The sequence below is a fragment of the Silurus aristotelis genome (genome assembly GCF_946808225.1).
Source record: "Silurus aristotelis genome assembly, chromosome: 3".
Lineage (NCBI taxonomy): Eukaryota > Metazoa > Chordata > Actinopteri > Siluriformes > Siluridae > Silurus > Silurus aristotelis.
The window spans coordinates 13188987-13204778 of record NC_139576.1 but is presented as its reverse complement, the minus strand read 5'-3'; the positions used below and the strand labels follow the sequence as shown (position 1 = coordinate 13204778).

General features: G+C 39.0%; 1 protein-coding gene across 1 annotated transcript; it reads right to left on the bottom strand.

The window, feature by feature from the left end:
- Positions 1-885: 885 nt before the first annotated feature.
- trim45 (tripartite motif containing 45) lies at positions 886-15688 on the bottom strand. The gene is made up of 6 exons (XM_083537029.1): positions 14486-15688; positions 8115-8866; positions 5035-5164; positions 3911-4025; positions 3691-3817; positions 886-1909 (listed from the first exon to the last, which is right to left on the bottom strand). Exons 1-6 carry the CDS (start codon positions 15016-15018, stop codon positions 1761-1763), a joined length of 1806 nt encoding a protein of 601 aa, XP_083393155.1. The 5' UTR covers positions 15019-15688; the 3' UTR covers positions 886-1760.
- Positions 15689-15792: the final 104 nt, after the last annotated feature.

Sequence of the window (15792 nt, the reverse complement as noted above, 5' to 3'; positions counted from 1 at the left end):
TGATTTAATATGCCTAAGCAAATGATACAATTAAACAATGTAGATATAAATTAGTAATTCTATAATTACTATAGTATAACTATAAACATTCAGTGCATCAATAAATTTTACTTCAGGATATATTTCTCAGGGTGGAAAAAGCCGGGGAGTGCACGAGTATATGGTTATATGCTGTACAACTTGCAGTGTCTATTGCACATTCTCTGGCTCCAAGATCTTTTGGCCCAATTTTGTGCAATTCCAATTAACATAGCAATTTTCAATCCGACCAAAATAAGGGGGGAAAAAAGTCTGCATTTTTTCCCAATGCTCTCTTCCTGGCACTCTGATTTGATCTCCTAGTCCAAATACCCTCTTTATAGACTGATTTTGATATTTCCAAAGTGTTCATAATATCCACTGAATAAATATATAGGAGTCCCTGTGTGAAAATTCATAGCGTTTCAACAGATGTGGATAACAGCCTGCTGACATTCGGCATGGAAACGCTTAATCAAGCATTTATTGTGAGGTTTTGAAAGTATATTAAACTTCAAATCAGGACAATAGGAAACACTGTAGCAGGGAAAGACATAGCGCATTGTTGCCATCTGGTGTTGACTAGAAAAGCATCTCCCACACTTCCAGCCTGCTCAACAAGTCATTCCCAGGCTGGAAAAACCACAAAGAATTGCGAAAAAATTTAATTAAAAGGGGAGTTTCTAAATAATTAAAGTGCATTATTGTTATCATAACCTGGATCAGAAGCATAACTATCCTATGTAACTATCCTGCAACTAATATCAGTATTTTTTGTTGTTGCAATAATCAGTCTGAGCAACCAAAAGCAAGTTCAGAGTAAACATAAAAGAACACACAAAAAAAAAAGATAACTGTTCAGACAGCTGAAGTTTGGGACATTTATTAGTATTGATGCACATGTAATCATATTGGTTTTATGTGACACCAAGTCTATTTTAATTCATTACAATATTAGTTAAATAAACACATCAGACATTCGGTTATGAAATAAAATATCAAGAATACAGTAATGTTGTTAAGAGTAGCACCAAAAGTTCTTATGGATGTTTTTATTTTGTCGACGTGGCCAGTGTCGAGTAGATCAACACCAAACACAGCTTCACATGCTGTATTATTGGGTGGCCAGGGCAACAAAATTAAGCCTCTTAGCTAGATATTTTACAAATGCTCTTTCCAACTGCTGTTAAATGCAACTTGTACTTTCACAGAATACACAAAGGGACCGAATATTCGAGCCAAATTCCTAATGCACGCTGCTCACCATTGCTCCACAAGATATGTCCTACTTTTTCAATGCCCCTTCATTACACACAGCAGCGTTACATAAATTCACATTTGAAACCAGAAATTAATTATTTGTTATACGTTATCACTATATCTCTCCATACGAGGTATTTGGTTAAAAAAAAGTACAAATATAAAATGCATGAACACAAACTTAAAAATCGACAAGGATTTGTTAAACTTGTACAGCACTTTGTTCAAGCTTTTTAAATATCTGTGTGTAACTGGTTCATGCTTGTAGAGTTAAAAAAAAAAAAAAAAAAAAAAAAAAGTCGTTAAATAAAAAAGTGAACAAAGGAGTAGGATAATCCAGCTTTACAGAGATCAACTGCATCACGGACAGGCCTGCTGGTGACATGTTTAAAAATATATATACCAGGACATTTTCAGGTTTTAAAGCACCATATAGCATTTTAAAACGACATAATTGTGCATTTTTGTGTGTGGTTGTTCTTTCAGAGTTCCACAGTTCGGACATGTCCTTGCTGAGAGCCTGACTCCAGACTGCGCACACACTCTGAGCTCTCCTGCACACTACCACAACAGGACCAGTGTGGCTTCCCTGGGTGGTCTTTGTGGCCATGACCACATCCCTGGAACCCTCCTGTGAAACACAAGCACACAACATTTATTAAAAAAAAAAAAAAAAAGTGTACACAGTTTTAGAGTACTGAAATAAAATTCAGAGCAACACAGACCCCAGAGAGAACCCACTTATAATGCTGATCTGTTCATATACAGACATGTTATTCATTCATTTTCTCCCGCTTATCCGTAATTCGGGTCACGGGGGCAGCAGTCTAAGCAACATGTTATTCAGTTAAAACTAAAACCTTGGTCATATTAATCACCAATTTATATTTAAGTTAAACAAAGATTTGAAGTACCACTGAGCTTTGCTAAGGATACCCACAACTGTCTGTAATGATTTAAAGAATGTTTGAAGTTCACTATAGTAGAACAGCAGCAATAACCACTCATTATTACTGTAAAAGTGCACTTGAAGTAGCTTTTTTATGAGTTTTACATGCTTCGAGAGAGCAAGCAAACACTTTCATGGAGGCGTCTTGTTTTCCCTGACTATGCATGTTAAACCTCCAGAGGTGGGAAATGATGTTATTACAGCTTGCAAATTACCACTTGCCAGGCATCACAAACACAAAATAGCGTATGGTTTAACAAGTAATTCTGCATTTAAACTAAAAAATAGTAGACCATTTTAGAAAGTCAAGTCAAGTTTATTTCTATAGCGCTTTTCACAACAGACATTGTCTCAAAGCAGCTTTACAGAAATCAACAGTTAAGGTGAACGATGTGTATTTATCCCTGATGAGCAGCCGTGGTGACTGTGACAAGGAAAACCTCCCTTAGATGTTATGAGGAAGAAACCTTGAGAGGAACCAGACTCAAAAGGGGAACATCCTCATTTGGGTGACATCAAGAGTTTGATTATAATGATCAATAATGATCATTTATACCGATTACATAGAAAGTAATCGTTATAAACACGCTGAGACATGTTTGACTGTACAAACATTATATATTGTAAAAGAAAATCTGGATGTAACTGGAAAAGGCTCATTTGGATATTTTGATCTCTCTAAGAAGGCACTTGTAGTAACTTACAGTCTTACAGTATCTGGTTTACATTACCTTTAATAAAGTAATACATTAGTCTCATTAGAACTGAAAGTCAATCCATGAAGACAAAGACATGGTTATTATATGGAACAAGTTTATAAAGCTGAAATGTATTTTACTGTTAATAATAAAAAACAGGTAAAGATTCTATTTTTCTTTACTTTTTTTCCATTATACTGGAAGATGTTTCTTTCATTCAACCGTTTCTTATAGTTCACTGCTCTCAACGTATCAACCAGCGCAAACACATGAAGTGTGGTTTCTGTATGTTTCTCTACGTACAGTATGATGATTGTTTTACTGCTGGTGAGCAGAGAAATATAAGAAAACTTACAAAACATCTTTCCACAATAAAAAAATAAAAAGAACAGTACGACTCCTTTCTTTCTTTCTTTCATTTCTTTTTTGGGGGGGGGATTTAGCGCTGTATACAACCGCCACAATAAAATTATAGTCTTTAAACCAAGCAGACAAGATGAAAGAAGAAATGATTATGAAAAAAGGAAAATTCTTAAAGCCTTGTGTCGACATTTATATGAGCCACTAACCACTACGGCGAAGTGTGACATCACAAATAAATCCAGTGCTGAACAGAGGCACCCCTAATAAAATTTTTTGGCCTAAACATTTCAAACTGAAGTGCATTTATTTATTATAAAAACTACAATACATTATGTCATAATGGGAAGTAAAATACACCCTGAAAGCCAGACAAATTTGTGCAGGAATGTAAGTGTGCTATACCTGGCATGGTCCCAGGACAGCCACATCGTGCCTCTTTGGCGCCACCACTAGAGCAGAAAGAGCAGCAGTGGAAGATTCCACGGTGTCGCTGAATTTTTCTCTTCACAGTCAGCCCAAAAGGCGAACCCTGCAAAGCACAAAAAAACAGAAACAGGATCGGTCCCACTCTAATTGCACCCCTATTGAGCTATTAATACTTTATTACTAATCGAGCTGTTACCTTAACATGCTGTGCTTTGACACAAACCCACACAGAGTAGGATCCAGGTTCCCTGGGCGTGTAGGAGACTGTATACGACCCATCATTATTATCAATCACTGCTGTCTCCACTTTGCTGCAAGAAATGGCAAAAGGTGCTGTGTATGTTTTATAAATGTCCTATATAAAAACCCTTTCAAACACACAAGTCTATAATGAAGCAGATTTAATAGAGATCATACAAGATGTTCTCATTAACTGCACAAGGTTGAGTCAAACCTGGCTTTTATATTGGAATTAGCCACACTATGTCAATAAACCTTTTTAATAATAGATGGGGGAATTGTATCATCCTGAGTCACCTCAAGGCATGCTGGAACATGACAGTTAATGCAATCCAAACATACAGGATTAGTTCTAGTCCTAGTCATCTTCCACCACAAATGGCTACCATAAAAGGTTGCTGCAGTAGTCTGGAATGTGACACAGTAGTGCTCACTGGTCATAAAGCCCTAGTCATAAAGTCATAATTAGTTAGTGATTGTAGCTGCTGGGACAATGGACATAAAAAATAAAATAAAATTGATCTATAAAGCTTATATTCAGAAAACTGTATAACAGAGGTCGACAGATTTTACCGATACCGATATCTAGGTTGGATCGTACTTGCCGATAACCGATTAATTAACAGATAGTAGATAAAAAAAAAAGAAAAAAAAAGAAAACAAATGTAAAATTGTATTTCACTTTATTTAAAAAATAAATAAACAAACAAACAAACAAACAAATAAATAAATAAAACTGTACTAAATCATGTGCTGAATGAAAAATTTTTTTTACATATTATAATAATAAATATGGAGTACAATAAAAAGACATGCATTCAAACTGAAACAAAAAGTAACACTCCAAATAAATAAAAACAGTTACGTCAATTAATACAATATATATTATAATATAAATTATATAAAAAAAATGTTAAAATAAACAGCAATAATTCGCTTCTAGAGGCTAACGCAACCTGGAAAAACTATCGGTATGGATTTTTGCCAATAGCAATCCACTATCATTGTGAATAATCGACAAAACCTATGAACCTCTAGTTTATAATTATAAATATTTTAAAAGAACAAGTTCAAACTCACCACTCTTTCTTTTCTGTGTGGATAATACTGACTAACACAGAGTCTCCTCCTTTGGCCATCAGTTCCCCCACAGAGTCCCTGCAGACTAGTGTGAACTCACGCTTTTTGCCCTCAATACATTGTTGGACACCTGCAAATAAGTTCAGATTCAAGAGAAAATCTTATAAACCTGATTATTATAAAGACAAACTGGACTTCAAAGATTTCTAACTTCAGCTTGACAGCTTTTAGTGATACATGAAAACTAAAGTAACATTCCTATAAAATGCCACTCTGTACAACCTTCAGATTGCATTTTTCAAAGTGGACAGAATGTTCACACATGCTGCATTAGTTCAAAAAGGTGCCTGCTATTTTTAGCACTGCATTGTGTTTGTTCATATATACTTTTGGTTATAGTTTTTATAGTTCTCTTTGCACAGTACTGTATATTCAGAGTATACAGTAGGTTGACTGGTCGGCGCTATCTTGAGTTATGTGTCTTGTCTTGTGTTGTCTGTCTGCACTGTCTGTACTGTTTTTCGTCTGCACTGTTTGCACTAGGTTGCACTCGATGCACTTTATGTAGCTTTGTGTTGTAGCTCCAAGTTGTTTAGTGTAGCACCAGGGTTCTGGAGGAAAGTTGTCTCATTTTTACTGTGTACTGTTTACAACTGTGTATAGTAGAAATGACAATAAAAGACTCTTGACTTGACTTAAATGGCATAAATTCTTACATTCTCATGCATGTACAGTACAGGGACTCGAGAATTGTTGGTAAATGTTTGAAAGCACCAGTGTGAATGTAGAGCGTTTAAAATGTGAATGGGATTCATATAGATGTAGCCTGAGCTCTCTGGTCGCGTATATCTACATTTCTCTCTGCAGCTGTCAGACAAATTCAGCCTTTATGGTTGCAGCTGCCCTCAGATTCTCATACTCTGTCTTAAAGATTGCAATAAAAAGATTAAAGGCAGATGCATAACTGCACAAAAGAGGTAAAAAAAAAAAATAATTATTGATTTTTGTTCCTTTATAGACAATCCAATTTATCAATCCTTAAAATACTAACCACAAAGAACTACTAGTAAGCTCTGCATGCCAACTGCAGTACTCCGAGATATAATTATTCTGAATTAATAAGGAACCAGGGTGTCACGGTGCTACTGCTTTTTCCAACACAACCAGAGACAGATTCATTACCATAGTTTCTATTTTATCCTCACCTCAACAACACAGGTCACTCAACAACAAGATTTCTGTTACTTTAAAAATGTGATTATTTCCCAGTATTTCATTAAAGATGAATTACTGAACATGCTATTCCTACAATCAAGTCTCACTTTCTGAGAGAAACTACATTTGGGTATTATCTAACCATGCATACTGTTAACACCATATCTATCTATTCTTTTATCTATCGCAGGTTTACATGTTAATATTTTGTCTGGTCATGGAACATGTTGAGACACAGCTGAAAGACAAAAACTGTGATTGACAACACCAAATGAAAAGGTTTATGGGAACAAGGAATGTCCCCACTATGTTCAGTGATCATTCCATTCCATGCTCTAGTCCTGTGCAGGTACGTGTGCGTTACCTACCTGGAAATTCAGCTGAATTGCCCTCATTCCCAAGAGTGTTTTTTTTTTTAGAACAAATACAATTTTATATAATGAAACTCTACACCTTATGCTCTCTGCAGAGACACATGGTGTCAGAGTAAATTGGAACTGCCCTCTCCTTAAGAAAACATGGAACTGCTAGTGAAAAATGGTTCTTATTCTTATAAAAGGGTCACCTGAGCTACAGGTGGGAACTAAACATTTTCTTACAAGGATCGGGGGGGAAAAAATGCAATCATCAATTGAAATACACTTACATTTCAATTCAAATTCAACCTGGAAAATACACTGGAAAAGTTGTGACTAGGTAAATGTATTCTTGATGTATGTAGCCATTGAGGTGCTACACCCTTTTTATCTGAAAATCAAGCAGCCCTGTGAATGATTTGGCACATGACTCCATGGTTAAACAAATTATTCGCATTTAGAATTGACCTCAAGCTACTGAGGAGAGACAATGGCATTGATGGGATGGTTCAGAAAAGGCTTTTATAAGTGATTTTATAAGGCTTTTAACACCAGGAGCTCCAGCTGAGCAACATCCAATCTCCTAGTTAAAGAATAAGAACAGTCAAACACTTGTAGTACAGTAAAAACCCTGTTGGATGAGCAAAATTCGTTCTTGAAAATTGCTCGTAGGTCCATATGTTCGTACGGTCAAACTCATTTTCCCCATAAGAATTAATGTAAAAGCGATTTAATCCATTCCGAGACCTCATTCGATCGCTTATTTCTGCATTTAAAAAGTATTTGTAGCCTATTTTAACAAACAAATACCCCGGAAATGACTGTATTGACAAAGAAATACATTATTAATAATAAGATAATAAAATATTGTAATAAAAATAAAGATAAATAAATAAAAATACAGTACCATACGGTAAGCATAATTTAACACTTACCCATGTAGTAGTGGTTGATTGTGAGTGTGAGATGGTGGTGGATGGTGAGAGAGGAAAGAAGTTTTTGGTAGGAGAATCTCCTTCTCTTGCCCTTCTCTTTATTATTTACTATGGTGCTTATGGTAGAGCTAGACACCCCATACTGCTGACATAGGTCACGAGTACGCACACCACGCTCGTACTTTTCGACTATTTCCTTCTTGGTTTCAATGGTAATTCTATTTACTTTCTTTTTCCCAGCACCATCACTGATTTTCTTGGGAGACATTTTTCAAGATTTCTAGTGAAACAAAAATATAACAAAAAAAGTTAAATTTTTGCTGCACTGAACAACGAGAGCAACTGAGCGACTGATGCTAACCTCGGCCGAAAGTGGGAAACCGGCAGCGTGGGTTTGCTCGTGCCTTCGTTTGTTCGTACTATTAGTTGCTCATACAATAGGGTTTTACTGTATCTAGAATATTTGCTGGCCACCTTTACAATCCTTGGATAAGTGCTGAGTCCATCAGTCAGAAAATGATTTTTTATTGTATTTTTTTTTTATAACTGTAAAACGCGATACCTGAATCCTTACCTTCTCCTTGAATGGAGCACTTGCTGGGATCTACGGTCTTGGCCTGCAGAACTCCTACCATTGGAAATCCGTCTACGTCCCCTGCAAGTTCCTGTGGTAAGAAACAGATACTGCCACCAATGTCATGGCTGACACTGGTCAAGTGTGGGTCATACCCCAATTCGATCAGGCTCATTAACCGCCTTGTGGTTACTCCCTTTACACTGAGGATCTCTGCCTCCGAGCCACACGTAAGCAAGCGTTCAGCAAAGTCCACACTGCCACGGATATCACACAATGCCTGCTGCAACTGCACCTTTTGCAGCTGGAGCTGATTGCGCCTTTGAAGTCTCAGATCCTCCAGAGAGTGCAGAAGAGAACGGCAGTGAGTTTGCACAGCGTTGGTGTAGGCTTGTGCAAAGGCCTGGATCTCGTTTGACATCGCCTCTGCCCGAGACTGCAAAGCATTCTGGGAAACCTGCACGCACCTCAGTGCCTCCTCCAGACGAAAAAGACGAGGCCGCAGGTTCCTGGAAACCAGCTCTCGAATACGGTCGCCGTGCTGATGTATAACCTCATGCAGGGGACTGCAGCGATGGTCCTTGTGAAAAGCAGCAGCACATTCCATGCAAATGGTGAGATCACATGTCTCGCAGAAGAGACGCAACTCCTGGCCCGGGTGCAGAGAACACAGCACGGGTCTGGAAAGATGGCCCTGGCGCTTCAGCTCTTCCAAGCTTTGAATGGCATGACTGGAAGTCCTCTTTTGTCTCCTGTTTAAAAAAAAAATTATAAATAAACCTGCATATTAAACTTCTAATTGCTATAACGGGAAAAAATAAATACAAAAATATGAGCGTAACTGACAATTACCGTATTTTTGAACTGAACCCCATAAAATTAGACCACTTTGAGTTTTTTTGGTTTGAGAATTATATTATTTGCTTCAGCAAATAAAAACGTTAATTTGTCCTTTAACTATTTTTTTATTACTACCTTCAATGCAACTCTGAAAAGGTTAAACTCTGGGTATACTATCTTAAATCTAAGGTAAATTCTGGTTAAACTCTGGGTAAACTCTAGCTGAACACGAAGGTAAACTCTGGGTAACCACAAAAGTAAACACAAAAGTAAACTCTGGGTAAACACAAAGGTAAACACTGGGTAAACACTTTCTGCTTCCTCTCAAAATGCCCTGTATGTTCTTTATCACCATCAGGCATTTAGGAAGACAAAGAAAAGTAATAAATACTAGGACTAGGTGTATACACCACACATGATTGTTTTTTTAATTTTCAGAGAATTGAGTCCTTTCCTAATTGTGTTGTTTCTCTTTATTCATTGGTCTGACTTTATGGCTAAATTACTGACTTCCCTTCAGAAAAGGCAACAAAATCCCATGCGCCACAGAATTCTTTGCTCTTTGATATAGCAAAAGGTTCTGTGTATGAGACGTGATATATGTTTAGTGTATCAGATGTGGTGGTATAATGTACTGTTGTGTGCAAATGGCTGCAACCTCCTGTACTGCAGGTTGTGTTGTCGCTTCACAGCTTTAAGACCCCTTCTTAACATCTGAGCTTCAATCTCCAAACATCAATCCTGAGCTTAACATCCGAGTTCCATCTTATGTTTGACCAATGCCTGCATGGACTTCCATCTGCTTCTCTGGTCTTCTTTCCCCATACACATTCAATCAGGTAAACTAGGTGAACCAGTGCTCTAGACACTTTTTATCTATATTTCTGCTATAAAACCCAAAAGTTTAAAGTCTATTGTGCAACAGCTTTCCTATACCTCACAGTCTGCATATCAGTGAGTTTATTGCTATGTGAACTTATTGTCTTGCACTTGTCTTACACGGCTGTGTAGTCACAGTATTTGCAGTTTTGTGTACGGCTGTGGTGCAATGAAAAAACATTTCATTTCACTGTATGGGGTAGGACCCAAACATTCTCTTTTATCCCCCTCACATTGCAATACAATTGACATTTTCTTCAATTCTTAAATTATTTCCCCATGTCTTTTGACATCATGTCTAGAGCCTGATGCTCTCCTGTAAGCACCCAAGCACTGTAATGCAAAATCACTCAAACAGATTGTCCAGGAGACACTGCATATTTGAATTCTGAGATTTTTTGTGTGTACCGCCAAGTACACAAGCTATATACTAAAATGACAATAACGCAAACATGAACTCGAAATCCACAGTGACACTAGCCAGAATAAAATGTGAATAAAATAAAACGATTGAACGGTTAGATGTATGGTTGGTCACCTCCATCTCGAGACCTGATTTAGAGAAATTAGTGGCAGAGCGATGTCAATGAGGTAAAGATCGCCAGTTAGAACTGTAGTGTAGGACACAGTGTCTGTCAAAAGTGTGAAAAAGCAACTATTTTTCTATTGTTTTTGCAAGACACGCATGCTCTTTTTGCTTATATGCGACAAACTGGGTCATTAAACTGTATTCTTATTAACGTTATTTAACGGTATACTTTCATTAAACTGTTACCTCAGGCACTAACAATAGGCTATGGATGAATTAAAGACACGTAGCTATATCACATTCCACTTCACAATATTCTGTTAGTGTTTGAAGAACATGCTAACTACTTATATACATGTAGGTTAAATTGTAAAAGAAATAATGAACCAAAATGTCTAACATTTCATACTTTGAACACCATGCAATTCCATCTGGACTGCAGCTTACAGACAATGACCAGACAAAGACAATGACCTGAAGCATACGTTTAAGTTCTCTAAGCGTTATTTACAGAGCAAACAGTCAGATAAAGTGTTAACTATCGTGGAATGGCCTGCCCAGTCACTGTACCTATTAAACTGCTCTGGGATCAAATCTCCAACTAGCAAAGAACACCTTTGGCAAGAGGCATATAGCCTAGTCTTTTTCTTCTTCTTCTTCTTCTTCTTTCGGCTTTTCCCATTAGGGGTCGCCACAGCGGATCATCTGTCTCCATACTCCTCTGTCCTGTAAATCTGCCTCTTTCAACCCAACTACCTGCATGTCTTCCCTCACCACATCCATTAACCACCTCCTTGGCCTTCCTCTTTGCCTCCTTCCTGGTGACTCCATCCTCAGTATTCTCCTACAGATATACCCTATGTCCCTCCTCTGCACATGTCAAAACCATCACAATCGCGGATCCCTCATCTTGTCTCCAAAAACGTCCTACATGCACTGTCCCTCTAATGATTAATTTCTAATCCTGTCCATCCTCGTCACTCCCAACAAAAACCTCAACCTCTTTAGCTTTGCTACCTCCATCTCCACCTCCTGTTTTTTACTCAATGCCACGGTCTCTAAATTATACAACATCGCAGGTCTCACCACAGTCCTATAAACTTTCCCTTTCACTCTTGCAGATACCCTTCTATCACAAATCACTCCTGTCACTCTTCTCCACCCACTCCACCTTGCCTGCACACTTTTCTTTACTGCTCTAACACACTCTCCATTACTTTGCACTGTTGACCCCAGGTACCTAAACTCCACCAACTTCTCCACCTCTTCTCCCTGCAACCGCACCACTCCACTGTCCTCCCTCTCATTCACACACATGTACTCTGTCCTACTCCTACTGACTTTCATTCCCCTTCTCTCCAGCGCATATCTCCACCTCTCCAGGCTCTTCTCAACCGGCTACCTACGCTCACCACAAATAACAATATCTTTCCCAAACATCATAGTCCACGGAGACTTCTGTCTGACCTCATCCGTCAACTTGTCCATCACCACTACAGGAAAGGGCTCAGAGCCGATCCTTGATGCAGTCCAACCTCCACCTTGAACCAGTCTGTCGTTCCTACTGCACACTTCACTGCTGTCACTGTCCTCATACATGTCCTGCACCACCCTCACATACTTCTCTGACACACCTGACTTCCTCATACAATACCACAACTCCTCTCTCAGCACCCTGTTATACGCTTTCTCTAAATCCACAAATACGCAATGCAATTCCTTCTGTCCTTCTCCATCAACATTTTTAAAGCTCCACTGCCATCTCTCTTTAACATCTCCTGCTTCTACCGGTATGTCATCTGGTCCAACCAACTTTCCACTCTTCGTCCTCTAAATCGCTGCTCTCACTTCCTCCTAAATAATCCTATCCACTTCCTGCTTCACCATCTCCACACCATCCAACATTCTCTCTCTGTCAAGTTCCTCTTTCATCAGCTGCTCAAAATACTCCTTCCAGCTTCTCAACACACTCTCCTCACTAGTCAACACATTTCCATCTCTATTCTTTATTGCTCTAACTTGTAGCACATCCTTCCCAGCTCGGTCTCTCTGCCTGGCCAATCGGTACAAATCCTTTTCTCCTTCCTTAGTGGAGGAAAACAAACAAAAAAAACTATAAAGCTCAACTCCAACCCTAAACAATGCTATGACTCCGAGTCATGAGGAATGTTAGGAATGTGCATGCAGGCCACCAGGTTGGCTTGGATTGAAAAATCCCACCGTTTAATTTCAATTCCTTTTTATTTGTAGAGCTTTTAAAACAATAGTCATTCTCCAAAGGAAGCTTCACATAGATAACGAAGTTATAAAATATGAGTTTATTCTCAATGAACAGTGGTCACAATTGAAGGCAAAAACCATCCGGTGGTAAGAGGAGGAATCCTTGAGAGGAACCAGACTCCAAAGGGAACCCATCATCATCTGGGTGCTGCCCATTCATTATAGTTGTATCATTGTTCTGCTTAAATGCTTAAACTGTTCATGCTAACTGCAGTCCTGTAGTCAACACTATAGAAGAAACAATAGTCATGAAGAACCATGAAGATGGATTTGGACTGTAATTCATATGAACCGTGTAATACAATGTTTATATGAATTAGTGTTTATATGGAGTTGGACTGTAATTCATATGAACCGTGTAATACAATGTTTATATGAATTACAGTGTTTATATGGAGTTGGACTGTAATTCATATAAACATTGTATTACACGGTTCATATGAATTACAGTCCAAATCCATCTTCATGGTTCTTCATAACTATGGTTTCTTCTATAGTGTTGGGTTTGGGAATATTTTATTGTTACAGTGTCGAGTTCATTTCAACCTTGTTGTATGAAGGTTAGAAAGAAAAGGGTGTTTCCCCCAACCAGGTTGTTCCTAAAGATGGGGAAGCTTTATTTTTATGACGTGAATGATGTAAGCGCACTGGAAGCTGGTGTTGGATCTGTGATGATCAAAAATGTTGAGCTATTTCATGAGTTGCTCAGTAGCTCCTAGTTTTATAACTACAATGACTGTATAAGACTGTAGAAAGAACATTACTTATAATCTTACAATCCAGCAATCATGTTAGTTCTCACTCTGTCCAGTGTTCTGTATTGTATAAAGACTATAATCACACTCTTGATGTCACCCAAATGAGGATGGTTTCCCCTTTTGAGTCTGGTTCCTCTCAAGGTTTCTTCCTCATAACATCTAAGGGAGTTTCTCCTTGTCACAGTCACCATGGCTGCTCATCAGGGATAAATGCACACCATTTACCTTAACTGTTTAAGCATAAAGGAGATGTGCAGTCTTGCAGTAACTACAGGGGAATTAAGTTGATCAGTCACACCATGAAGTTATGGGAAAGAGTAGTGAAAGCCAGGCTGAGAGAAGAGGTGACCATCTGTGAGCAACAGTATGGTTTCATGCCGAGGAAGAGCACCACAGATGCATTATTTGCTTTGAGAATGTTGATGGAGAAGTATAGAGAAGGACAGAAGGAATTGCATTGTGTATTTGTGGATTTAGAGAAAGCGTACGACAGAGTGCCAAGAGAGGAGTTGTGGTATTGTATGAGGCAGTCAGGTGTGTCAGAGAAGTATGTGAGGGTGGTGCAGGACATGTATGAGGACAGTGTGACGGCAGTGAAGTGTGCCGACAGACTGGTTCAGGGTGAAGGTTGGACTGCATCAAGGATCGGCCCTGAGCCCTTTCCTGTTTGCAGTGGTGATGGACAGGTTGACGGACGAGGTCAGACAGGAGTCTCCCTGGACTATGATGTTTGCGGATGATATTGTGATTTGTGGTGAGAGTAGGGAGCAGGTTGAGAAGAGCCTGGAGAGGTGGAGATATGCGTTGGAGAGAAGGGGAATGAGAGTCAGTAGGAGTAAGACAGAGTACATGTGTGTACTCTGTGTGGTGAGGGAAGACATGTAGGTAGTTGGTGTGAAAGAGGCAGATGTATAGGACAGGGTGGTATGGAGACGGATGATCCGCTGTGGCAACCCCTAATGGGAGCAGCCGAAAGAAGAAGAAGATTCACCTTAACTGTTGATTTCTGTAAACGCTGCTTTGAGACAATGTCTGTTGTGAAAAGCGATATAGAAATAAACTTGACTTGACTTGAGCTCACTTACCTGTGCGCCTGGCTGCAGAAGTCACACAGGTTGAGGCTGCAGACCGCACAGCGCTGACGGGCCTCGGCGTCCCCGCACAGGTCGCACACAGCGCACTTCTCCAGCAGCAGGGTCTCCATGAACACCTCGTCCAGCGCCAGGTGGTCCGTGGTGAGTGCGTCCACGCCGGAGCGCGGCAGCTCCACCACACTGTCGCACTCGGGACACAGCACGCGCTCCCGCACCCGGTCCCGTGCCGGAGCTTCACTCAGCGGGGAAAACGCCTCCAGCTGCCGAATACAGTCCGCGCAAAACGTGTGCAAGCAGGACAGCAGCTTGGGCTCGCGGTACATGCGCTTACACACGCGACAAAACGCCCTGGAGCTGCTCACGTTCCCGTTCATCGACTCGGTGTCCGTTCCTATGTCTTTCACCTCTTCATGGGCAGCTTTTTTCACACTGTCCGACATCGTAAAACAATATTTTCTCCAATCACCTTTTTTTTTTAAACTAATTATTACACAAACAAAGTCTGTCCTACAAACACTCCACATCAATCCACTCCCAGCAAAGTTTTACCTACTCACAGGGTTGCCAGGTCGGTCACACAAAAAACACCCTTTGACAACAAGTTCAGTTCCACAACCCTACATCTGACCCTCCATAAAGAATTAAACGGTTTTAATCCAATTCATTTTTATTCGTAGAGCGCTTTTAACAATGCACATTGACTCAAAACAGCTTTACATAGATAATGAGGTTATAAGTTGTAGAAGAGAATGGAGTTTAATACCTGTGAGTTTTGTTTTTTTTTCATATATAAAACGTTTATCCTTAAAAAACAAGCCAGTGTTGGTGAATAAATGCAAAACTGTCCATGCAACCTGTGGTCCTGAGTTATTGTAGTAGACTGTTAATATTATTACAATCAAAATCCATCCTACTGTGTTAGTAACTTCATAGACCTCAATCCAGAGATAGAGCATCAAGATGGACCAGGCAGTATGGATTTGCATTATTGTTTTACATCACTGTGCATCAATTTTTATATTCTTAGGATAAATTAACGAATTACTGAATCAATAAAATTCAGTGACTTGACGTGCACATTAAACCCACATTCACATTTTCCCTGTTAATCCACTGCAGGCATTCATAGATTTACTGTTTGCATTAGGCAAAAAACCTTCGCTTATTAAAGGTTAAAAAAACATGTATAATAGACGTTAATATAACGCTAATATAACGTCATAATCCGACTCGATAATTTAAAATATAGTATATAATGTAAATACTATGTAAATATTATGATTATATGATAGACTCGC